Source organism: Taudactylus pleione, unplaced genomic scaffold (genome assembly GCF_031769625.1).
Source record: "Taudactylus pleione unplaced genomic scaffold, aTauple2 ptg000395l, whole genome shotgun sequence".
NCBI classification, from domain to species: domain Eukaryota; kingdom Metazoa; phylum Chordata; class Amphibia; order Anura; family Myobatrachidae; genus Taudactylus; species Taudactylus pleione.
Window position 1 is genome coordinate 6,501,300 of NW_028284796.1, and position 12,219 is coordinate 6,513,518.

General features: G+C 47.7%; 1 protein-coding gene across 1 annotated transcript in view; it reads right to left on the reverse strand.

Moving 5' to 3' along the window:
- The window catches only part of ANKUB1 (ankyrin repeat and ubiquitin domain containing 1), a 53,161-nt gene that overhangs the window by 9,217 nt on the left and 31,725 nt on the right, over positions 1 to 12,219 (reverse strand). Inside the window, exon 4 of the mRNA XM_088446264.1 lies at positions 931 to 1,045. Coding sequence (XP_088302390.1) covers positions 931 to 1,045 — 115 coding nt within the window. The remainder of the gene's footprint in view (positions 1 to 930; positions 1,046 to 12,219) is intronic.

Consider the following 12,219-nt stretch of genomic DNA (forward strand, 5'->3'; position numbering starts at 1 on the left):
AAGTTGTTTTGTTAAATCTAATTGGTCTGAACTAAGCTGAAAAGCCAGATCCATAATAATAAAACATAGCAAAGCAGTGGAAAGAAATTGTAGCAGTGTAGGAAACTTGCTTCTCACACCTGTCCTACTGCTCCTGGAAGGAGATCCACAAACTAGCAGAGCAACAAAAGGCATGAGATCCGCTGCATTAGTAAATAGTAAGAATGGTTGCAGTTGTTAATTCTGCATCAGCTCCAATCATATGCCCATGGTAGCATGTACAGTATTGCGTGCATTCACTATGCGCAAGCTCAGAAAACAAGTGCTCTCAAACGTGGCTATCCAGAGCTGTCTGCAATGTGACCCTTATGGCTAAGAAGGTGTAACTGGAGCTATGTTCATGCAAATCATACTTGCCAGCATTTATTCTTCTGCACCCAGGAAACTTCCTTGAGACAATGTAAAGGTGTGGGGTTGGGGCCTTAGAATCCTGTCACATGGCCCTGCTATGATGTCATGTGCAGAGAATTGCAACATCACCTCCCCCCCCCCCCCAAATCCCATCTCATTTCAGAAGGAAGTGAGCAGGATGTGGGAGGGGCTCCCCACTCTTCCGGGACTCCGTTGGGCTCCACAAAAAATTGCAGTCTCTCGGACATTGCAAGAGAGTGTACAAGTGTACTGCTGGCCATGCAGCGTGCACATGTCCCTGTTAGGAAGCATACCTTGTGCACTTGCTATAGGGAGCTGCAAGTAAGTGCTGATGTGATGAGATGTCCAATAATAGTTGGGATGCATTTACCTTTGCATAGGCAGCATATGCATCCCCTGTGTATATTATGTGCCCAAATACAGTTTTTGTGCTAGAATATTTTTAGAAAAGTAATTAGCTCGCATTGTACCCTCAGCTCTGCATCCGCCCCATTGTGTCATTGTGTGTAGTGTTTGTACCTGAGAATCGTTTTGCTCTTTGACAAGTAACGCTGGACATGTTGTTTGTGTCCAAGTACACAAGCAGTAAGCAGTTCCTTCCAGCCATCCCATACATCCATTCTCAGTGTCGCACCTACGGATCAGGATAAACACACGTCAGATTTCATTGTTACATGACACAGAATAAATAATAGACGTGTGCTGCATGATATGTATTGGGGAATGAGAAAACCTATCAGTGTCCTTTCTTGTCTGAGCACTATAATGTTGTTATATGGATTAAGGCCCTGATTCATTTCAGACCCGCTCGCTGTCGCAGGGTCTATGGGCATTTTTTTTGTGTCCAGGCCACTCACAAAACTGTGGGTGTCCACCTACAGCTAGTGCGAGCGGGCTGGAGACCGTCGCGATTATCGCGACCATCTGGCTTGCGACGAGACCCTGGGGTAGGATCTCGGCGGCCGCAAGCCCAAGTGGACTCTCTGCTCTAATAGAGCAGGAAGAGCACTACTGACATCACTAGTGATGTCAGTAGGTCCTCCCACAAATGCTAAGGGAACGCCTGCATTTGTGTAGCCACCCCCCCTAACTGCCTCCAAAATGGGCCGAGCTGTCACTCACCATCTACAGCCGCCCCGTCTTGTAGCAAGCCCCGTAGCGACTGAAGTTCAATCGCTCAGAGGGGCTCACGCATGTGCATGCCGGATGCGGCGCATGCGCAGTGGCCAAACATCGAGCCGCTTGCGAACGCTGTGCACTCACGAGCGGCTCTGAATCAGGCCCTAAATGTCACAATATTTGTAGAGGTCTCAGAGTGTGAGCAAACTCTCAGGTGGCTGATGTCTATGGCCTGATGCATTGTCGCACGCTGCTGTCACCACTTTGGCATCATTTGCCGTAGTTGCATCAGCGACTTTATGCTAATTGTAGACAGTATAAGCACTTTCCCTGGTGTACAAGTGTGCGTCTGAGTGTGCAAGGCTGCTTTGTCCGTCTGTACATTCAATAATCCTGTTTGGGGCATCTGCTACGGGACACACTATTGAAACTTGTGCCTACCCCATGCTAGGTGCAGATTCTCCATCAGTCCATGGCCTTCATTGTAAGCGAATAAGCTCCTGAGATTGCAACCACTTATGTAACACACCTGCAACATGCCCATAACACACCTATAAGACAGTACCTCCGTGTGTCTGACTAGCCGCCTCCCAGTCACTGCCCATGAATGCCCATAACATGCCTATAAGACAGTACATCTCCGTGTGTCTGACTAGCCGCCTCCCAGTCACTGCCCAGGAAACCCCAATACATTTCTAAACTTGTGTGTCTCAATCGCTACTTTGACTCTATGCACACACACCGTGGGACACTTGTGCTATGTGACTTTTTAGCATGAACAGTTGAAAATCATTGACCATTTGTGCAAATATGGGCATTGCGTGTGACTCCAAATCAGCCCACTAGTCGGCTTCAGGTTGCAAAATGTGTATACAGGAGTTTTGGAAATATAGGAGTGATTCTCAGTTGGGAGCATAGTAAAAAAAACTCCATGTAGCCCACCAATGCTGGTAAGCTTTATTTTTATACTGCAATTTATATTTGTTTGGACACACTCCCCTCAAACCTAAAGGGCTCCATACTGTACATCACGAGGCTATTTCACCGATCCCCCGATAGGACTGGTTCCGTCGGTCAAAAATCGATGATTGCTGATCAATGGGTGAAATCAGTGACATTTTTCATGTTAACAATCCCAGATTTGCTGACCCCAATCATATTTTGGTCGGGATAGGCAAATCAGGAAAATCCAACTTGTTGAATTTCACCGATACTCCAACCCCAGCTTATGGGGATCGGGGAATTGGCCCAATCTATCACTAATGTTTGGGGGCCTTAAACCTCTCTGCACATTTTAAATCTGCTTTGCCTGCAGTGCAACCTGGTCTTACTAATGAGCAAGTTACTTTTTTTTTTGCTTTGCTCCCAATTCATAATCATCCCCTGAATGTGCTGTCTATTTGGGGACTATTACTATTAAGAAAACCCAGGGCCTTAATTAGAGGTGTGTGACCGGTGCCACCGCACAAAGCACAGGGGTCTGTGGGCGGCACCGTCATTGCCCCGCGGCCCTTTGCTTCTGGCTAGCAGGGTGCTTAGAACGGTACCCTGCAGCCGGTATCTCTGCAGCAGCACTGCCTGTAGCATCTTTTGAACACTACAGACAGGCACCCTGCTGTGTACAGCTGCCCCAGGGCATCTTCTCACTGCTGCACTTCCCGGTGCTGAGGTCCAACCGCCTAAGCACAACATTATGACATCATGCACAAAGGGGTGGAGTCAGCAAAGGGCACTGTTAAGCCCTGTTACAGCCCTGAGAAAACCTATTTAAATGGATTGTGCAGATTGCATAAAAAGGTGGTGTTAAACATTAAAAAACTTAACTGGCGTAGTCGCATGGGATATTTTTAAATTGTATGGATATATACAGGATGTATGTGAGTAATAAATGTCTATTTGTAATTGTCTACACCTGACTTCTTTAATTGAAAAGAGATTGGCTTGCACTACCTGATTTCTGTGTTTTTTTCTTTATCGTCTCTGTATTTTGACTGCTGGTATTACTAACTTGGAAATAAATATGTAATGCAATAAAGCAGGCTACACAGTACAAACTATTTGTTGAAAGGATGCCTGTTATTTTCACAAGGTCCACTAGAGGTCTATGTGGATTCAAAGACATGGAAAAAAGTTTCCTTCAGTCCTGTCTTAATGGGGGAAATGTTTATGTCTATATTAAGACATCGGATCCCATTGACAGATCTGTCCCCTCTGAGCAGCACTCGGAGGGGCTGATGATCATAAATCAGACCAGTGAGTGTGCCATGCAGCATTTGGCAATCCAGTGCTGAGCAGTAGGGATGAGCGGTCCATATTTTGTGGAATCCAAACCGCTCCGAACATCGGGAATCAGAGTCCACCCGTGCCGACTCGGATCCCACTGCGAGGCTGAATGCCATCTTCCTTATGTCGGATCCTCGTGAGAGGCAAGAGAGTTGGATTCTCGCAAGAAGCGCCGAGACCAGGACTCAGCGCCATTTCACTTCCACGCTGCGCACTGCTCTGCTGATATTCTATTCACTGGCTGTGTACAGGGAGTGGGACAAGTGGCTGTGCTGGCAAAGTGACTATATAGAGGGCACACTGCACACTGATGCTGTGTGATACTCTGCTGATTAAATGGCTGTGTCCAGTGACTCACAAGTGGCTGTGCTGGCAAAGTGACTGTGTAAGGGGGCACACTGCACGCTGATGCTGCGCTATACTCTGCTTGTTAAGTGCTGTTTCCAAAGACTCACAAGTGGCTGTGCTGGTAAAGTGACTGTATAGGAGGCACACTGCACGCTAATGTATGCTGTGCTATACTCTGCTGATTAACGTGTGGAGACTGCATACAAAAAAAAAAGTTTAAAAAAGTAAAAAACCCTTAAAGAAAGATAAAAGTTTAAAAATATATATATTTTTTTTGGTGCTGTATCCCACTGTGTATACAGGCACCGTGACTCCTTGGGCCTTAGCCCTCTGTGTATAAATTAAAAGCACTGTGACTCCATGAGCTTTAGCCCTCTGTGTATACAAACACCATGACTCCGTGGGCCTTAGCCCTCTGTATACAAGCACTGTGACTTCTTGGGCATAAGCCCACTATGTAGAAAAGCCCCTTGACTCCTCTGTGTATAAAAGCAGCATGACTCCTTGGTCTGCAGCCCTTTGTGTGTATAAGCACCGTAACTCCTTGGGCCTTAGCCCACTGTGTATACAAGCACTGTGATTCCTAGGGCTGTAGCCCTTTGTGTATACAAGCACTGTGACTCCTTGGGCAGTAGCCCTCTGTGTATACAAGCACTGTGACTCCTTGGGCAGTAGCCCTCTGTGTATACAAGCACTGTGACTCCTCGGGCCTTAGCCCACTGTGTAAACAAGTACTGTGACTCTGGAGGCTGTAGCCCACTGTGTATACAAGCACTGTGACTCCTTGGGCTGTAGCCCACTGTGTATACAAGTACTGTGGCTCTGCTGGCCATACCGCAATGTGTATACAAGCACTCTGACCAGGGGTGTCTTTAGAGAGGAGAAGGCCCATGTGCATCCCCCGACACGGGCCCCCTCCTCTCACTCCATTGGCCGGCAGCCGACTGACGCGGCTGGCTGGCCAACACAGAATCAATAGACTCTGGGCACTAGAGTTTGCCCAGGGTCTATTGCGCATTTGCAGATCATTGAGGAAATGGCACGGCCACCATTTTCCCGGGGATCTTCTCACAGCGCATGCACAAAACTCGGAAAAATGGCCGCGGGGCCTGTGTGCACTGCATACCCTGCACCCATTATAGATACGCCCCTGACTGTGATTCCTTGGACCATAGCCCACTGTGTATACAAGTACTGTGATTCCACTGGCCGTACTCCACTGGGTGGGTGGGAGGGCCCAAATACAATTCCATCTTACACTACCTTTCATTTCTGCCACTGCTGTGTGGCAATGTTTCTTAGATGTGCTTTAAACTGCGGTGTCTGTGCCGCTGCTCTGTAACCAGCCAGCTCACTGCAGCCTTTGGCCAATAATGGTGAAAACAATACTATAAGCTGTGAGGTGGTCTAAATTGACTGTAAATGACTGGAAATTAATGTTATTGAGGTTAATAATACTCTAGGAACAAAAAAAAGCAAAAATTATGTGGTTTTAGCTTTTTTTGGCAGTTTTTGTAAAAAAATCCAAATCCAAATCCAGTCACGTCAGGTTTGGCAAATCCAAATCCAGATGACGGATCAGAGCCAAATCCAAATCCAGCAAAAATGGTCCGGCGCACATCCCTAATGAGCAGTAGTACATGTCAGTGGTTGGGCCTGTCTAACTGAGCTCCAAAGATGCAGCAATTTGTATTATTGCATGTACAGTTATGTAGGAGGTGAGGGTAGTAACCACAGCACCTCAGACTGGGAGTGTAGCACTTACTGTAGTGGTGACATCATAGCCAAGCACCACACACCCAGTGTGACAATGACATGTACAGTTATGTAGGAGGTGAGGGTAGTAACCACAGCACCTCAGACTGGGAGTGTAGCACTTACTGTAGTGGTGACATCATAGCCAAGCACCACACACCCAGTGTGACAATGACATGTACAGTTATGTAGGAGGTGAGGGTAGTAACCACAGCACCTCAGACTGGGAGTGTAGCACTTACTGTAGTGGTGACATCATAGCCAAGCACCACACACCCAGTGTGACAATGACATGTACAGTTATGTAGGAGGTGAGGGTAGTAACCACAGCACCTCAGACTGGGAGTGTAGCACTTACTGTAGTGGTGACATCATAGCCAAGCACCACACACCCAGTGTGACAATGACATGTACAGTTATGTAGGAGGTGAGGGTAGTAACCACAGCACCTCAGACTGGGAGTGTAGCACTTACTGTAGTGGTGACATCATAGCCAAGCACCACACACCCAGTGTGACAATGACATGTACAGTAGAAGCAGCACCCGGCAGCTTCACATGTAAGATTTGCTGCCATGAAAAGTCACTTAGGAAACTGCAAAACATGTGGGTGCACAAAGGCTGTCATTGTGCACAAATGTGCATATTTATTTCCTTCATATGTACATAGGTGCACGCCCACATTCTGATTACTCCAACTGTCCTCAATAAAGAAAAAATCTACATTGCCTCCTGCTGAATTTTGGATCTGAATGAAATGGCTCATTGTGGAATCAGTGCATCCTACTAGCACTTTACAATCGATCTTTCCATTTCTCTCCTGAATTACAGTAATACTGTTTTGTCCTAAATTCAGCATAAGTGAGGGAACATAAAGGACTATTTTTATAATAGGTGTCACTTTTATCTGCTATAAATGTGCTTTCACGTATCAAATACACCCGCCAGATGCAAAAGGTATCCTAATAAATGAATACGTTGCTCCATAGGGCTCACCCTCTCTGAGGGTATGGGTGCCGTTCGTGGTCCATTATCTGACCAGCTCCTCTCTTGCCAAGATGCTACATTTTGTATCCCTGTATATGCACTAGTTATATAGTATACAATTATAATACATAACACTAGCTGTCTAGTTATTTCTAATACATATCTCCCATATCCAAATACTCAGAAATACAGAATGGTCTTCAGCATTTCTGAGATAGTGAAATCTTTATTTTTTGTTGGTTCCAAAGGAGTAGCGTGGAACCATGGCGCCCAGAGAAAGTGCATGTCATAGCGCCCCCTCCCTGTACTCAACTGTGCCAGTGGGGTATGGCCAGCCTGTAGGGGAACACTGAAGTGAAGAGAAAAACAGCAAACAATGGGCCTGATTCAGAGCCGGACGCTCTAACAGAGCGCTCGCTCTGAATCAGGGCCGGCCTTCTGTTATTCTAGAGCGGCCTCCTGGCCGCTCGCATAGCTGTGGGTGGCCACCCACAGCTATAGCGAGCGGCCAGGAAAATGGTCGCGATGGTCAAGACCATCGCGACCATCGGGCTTGCGACGAGACCCTTGTGGTAGGGTCTCGTTGCCGCAAGCCCAAGAGTGCTTTCGGTTCTAACAGAGCCGAAAGCACTCCCACTGACATCACTTGTAATGTCAGTGGGGCCGGCCCCAGACGGTAGGCGTTCCCATGGGAACGCCTCCGTCTGGGCAGCCACGCCCCTGGCCCGCCCACCAAAGGGGGCGTGCTGTCACTCAACATAGACAGCACGCTCCCTTTGGTACGAGACCCGGAGCGACGGTTTGCCCGTCGCTATCCAGGTCTCGCGCATGCGCACGACGGAGCCTGCTCCGTCGTGCGCATGCGCACTGGGCCACCATCGACCAGATTGCGAGCGCATAGCGCTCGCGAGCGGGTCTGAATCAGGCCCAGTGACAGTATCGCACTGGGCAGATTGTATTATATATTCTCGTCATTTAACTTAAATTGACAGAATACATGTGCTAGAGTGAGATTCCACAGGGTGCACAGCTTATTACTGCAATTACTGCCCCAAGCACTGCCCCTATCACTGGAGTGGGAACACCTATGGGAAGCTCCCTTCTCAGCTATGCTCCTACTTAGCAAATATACATTGCACCTATATTAATGTGAGTGCTACTAACCATGTTCTGTCTACCACCATTATTTCAGGTCTCCTAATACAGTATTTTTTAAAAGACCTTTCAAATAACACTTTGTGGTCATGCCTAGGAACACCTCATTACTTTACATAGCAAAGCAGTGACTTTTTTTTAAACTCATATCCGCCAATAAGAAAAGGAGAGGAGAGGGGTGGTGATAGAAGCCAATCAGAAAGGAGAGGGGAGGGACAAAGAGTTGATCAGAGAGGGGTTGTGACAGAAGCCAATAAGAAAGGAGAGGGGAGGGGCAAAGATCCGATCCCATTGTAGATAGGGGAGGGAATTAACCACTTGCCTGGCACGGTCGTATCAGATACGACCATACCAGACTGGGCTTTCCCTGACATGGTCGTATCTGATATGACCAGTCATAAATGGCCACTAGGCGGCTGTGGGAAGTTAATCTTCCCACTGCCGCCTATATCAGAGGGACCTTCTGGTCCCTCTACACCCGCGGCTCCCCCTCCTGTGTATCCCGATCACTGCTGGCCACAGTGATCGGGAACCGTCAGCACCCCCTCCCGGCGAACTTGCATGGCTTATGTAGACGTGGCTGCTGCGGTGACCCGATCACTGTGGCCAGCAGTGATCGGGCAGCCGGACCCACCCCTTCAGTAAGAAGCAGCAGCGGCGGCTCTGGTAGCCGCCGCTCTGCTCTGTATCCGGGCCACCAGCGGGACACCCTCCCACTGCGGCTCCGGCTCTATAGTGATCACTATGTGATCACTTCTGTGTAGAAGCAGCAGCGGCGGCTCTGGTAGCCGCCGCTCTGCTATGTTCAGGGCCACTCCCTCCGGCCTCAGCAGCTCCTCCTCCTCCTCCTCCCTAATTATGCCTGCCAGTATAAGGGCCAGGCCATAATATATATATATATATATATATATATATATATATATATATATGTGCGTGTGTATATGTATATACACACGTATATATGTATATATATATATATATATATATATATATATATATATACACACACACACATATTTATGTGTGTGTGTGTGTATATATATATATATATATATATACACACACACACACATATGAATATATATATATATATATATATATATATATATTAGGGGTGAGCGGGTTCGGATTTCTGAAATCCGAACCCCCCCGAGCCCCCCCGATCCGAGTCCGATCCGAATCAGGCTCGACTTTTCCCGCCTGACTCGGATCTGAAATCGAGGCAAAACGTCATCATCCCGCCTTCCGAGTCTCGCGGGTTTTGGATCCTATATAAGGTACCCACGTCGGCGCCATTTTCTCACTCGGCTGTGGACAGTGAAGAGGGAGGGTGGGAGTTAGGGCTGTGTAGTGTAGTGTAGTGTAGTGCTGCTGTTGTCCACTACTTCAAAGTCCATAGGGGCTGGCTGTGTTGTGCTGTGATGCTGTTGTTAATAGGGGCTGTGTCCACTACTTCAAAGTCCATAGGGGCTGGCTGGACTGTGTTGTGCAGTCAGTTCTCCATAGGGGCTGTGTCCACTCCAAAGTCCTGTGCAGTGTCCCAGTCCTAAAGGAGTGCTGCAGTGTTGTCCAGGGGGTGCTCTGTCCATCAGGGGTGCTCCCCCCAAGTGCTAAAAAAATAATATATTTTCTGTGTTTGTGAATTGTGTGCGCAGTAGCCGCACGTGCATCAACAAAGTAGTGCCAAGCGTGCACCTGTGTCATAAGTAAAGGGCCGGCTGGCTTGACCGTTAAGGGTGCTGTAACCCCCGAAAGTACACTCCAGTCCAAACCAAAAAAAAAATTATTTTCTGTGTTTGTGAATTGTGTGCGCAGTAGCCGCACGTGCATCAACAAAGTAGTGCCAAGCGTGCGCCTGTGTCATAAGTAAAGGGCCGGCTGGCTTGACCGTTAAGGGTGCTGTAACCCCCGAAAGTACACTCCAGTCCAAACCAAAAAAAAAATTATTTTCTGTGTTTGTGAATTTTGTGCGCAGTAGCCGCACGTGCATCAACAAAGTAGTGCCAAGCGTGCGCCTGTGTCATAAGTAAAGGGCCGGCTGGCTTGACCGTTAAAGGGTGCTGTAACCCCCGAAAGTACACTCCAGTCCAAACCCAAAAAAAATTATTTTCTGTGTTTGTGAATTGTGTGCGCAGTAGCCGCACGTGCATCAACAAAGTAGTGCCAAGCGTGCACCTGTGTCATAAGTAAAGGGCCGGCTGGCTTGACCGTTAAGGGTGCTGTAACCCCCGAAAGTACACTCCAGTCCAAACCAAAAAAAAAATTATTTTCTGTGTTTGTGAATTGTGTGCGCAGTAGCCGCACGTGCATCAACAAAGTAGTGCCAAGCGTGCGCCTGTGTCATAAGTAAAGGGCCGGCTGGCTTGACCGTTAAAGGGTGCTGTAACCCCCGAAAGTACACTCCAGTCCAAACCAAAAAAAAATTATTTTCTGTGTTTGTGAATTGTGTGCGCAGTAGCCGCACGTGCATCAACAAAGTAGTGCCAAGCGTGCACCTGTGTCATAAGTAAAGGGCCGGCTGGCTTGACCGTTAAGGGTGCTGTAACCCCCGAAAGTACACTCCAGTACAAACCAAAAAAAAAATTATTTTCTGTGTTTAGCCGCACGTATATATCAAATCGATATAACATAAATGGAGGACCAAACTTTCTCCGATAAAAATAAAATAGAGAAAGATCAAGAACCACTTCCTCCTAGTGCTGAAGCTGCTGCCACTAGTCATGACATAGACGATAACATGCCATCAACGTCGTCTGCCAAGGCCGATGCCCAATGTCATAGTAGAGGGCACATACAATCCCAAATGGCAAAGTTCAGGAAAATGACCTTGAAAAAGACATTTAAATCAGCTGAAGAGAAACGTAAACTTGCCAATATGCCATTTACGACACGGAGTGGCAAGGAACGGCTAAGGTCGATCCCTAGTATGTTCATGACTAGTGGTTCAGCTTCACATGACGATGGAAGCCCTCCTCCCACTAAAAAAATCAAAAGAGTTAAGCTGGCAAAAGCACAGCGAAGAACTGTGCTTTCTAAGAAGATATCACAAATCCCCAAGGAGAGTCCAAGTGTGGTGGTGGTTGCGATGCCTGACCTTCCCAGTACTGAACGGGAAGAGGTGGTTCTTTCCACCATTTGCACGCCCCCTGCAAGTGCTGAAAGGAGCACCCACAGTCCACTTGCTGATATGCAAATTGAAGATGTCACTGTTGAAGTACAACAGGATGAGGATACTGGTGTAGCTGGCGCTGAGGAGGAAGTTGGAGGAGGATTCTGATGGTGATGTGGTTTGTTTAAATCAGGCTCCGGGGGAGACAGTTGTTGTCCGTGGGATGAAAAAGCCCATCACGGTCATGCCTGGGCAGAAGACCAAACATTCCACCTCTTTGGTCTGGCAATATTTCTATCCAAATCCGGACAACAACTGTCTTGCCATATGTACCATATGTAAAGGTGAAATAAGTAGGGGTAGGGACGTCAACCACCTAGGAACATCCTCCCTTATACGGCACCTGCAGCGCGTTCATAAAAAGTTACTGTCAAGTTCAGAAACTTTGGCTAAGACCGTAAGCAGTCCAGGGACACCTAAATCCCGTTGTCCTGTTGTATCCAAGCGCCTGCAAACCACACCGTCAACTCCCTCCTCGTCAATTTCCTCCTTAGTCAGGATCGGAAGTAGTCCTGCAGGCCATGTCACTGGCATGACTGACTCTCCTATCCGGGATTCCTCTGGAGGATCCTGCATTGCTACGCCTACTGCTGCCGCTGCTGCTGTTGCTGCTGCTGGGAGTCGTTCATCATCCCAGAGAGGAAGTAGGAACACCACTACTTTTACTAAACAATTGACCCTCCAACAGTCCTTAGCGAGGAGGATGAAGTACGACAGCAGTCATCCTGAAGCAAAACGTATAACTGAGGCCTTGACTGCTATGTTGGTGTTAGACGTGCGTCCGGTATCCGCCATTAGTGCAGTGGGATTTAGACAATTGATGGAGGTAGTGTGTCCCCGGTTCCAAATCCCGTCTAGATTCCACTTCACTAGGCAGGCGATACCGAGACTGTACAGAAACGTCAGAAAAAGTGTCCTCAGTGTCCTGAAAAATGCCGTTGTACACAATGTCCACTTAACCACGGACATGTGGACAAGTGGAACAGGGCAGAC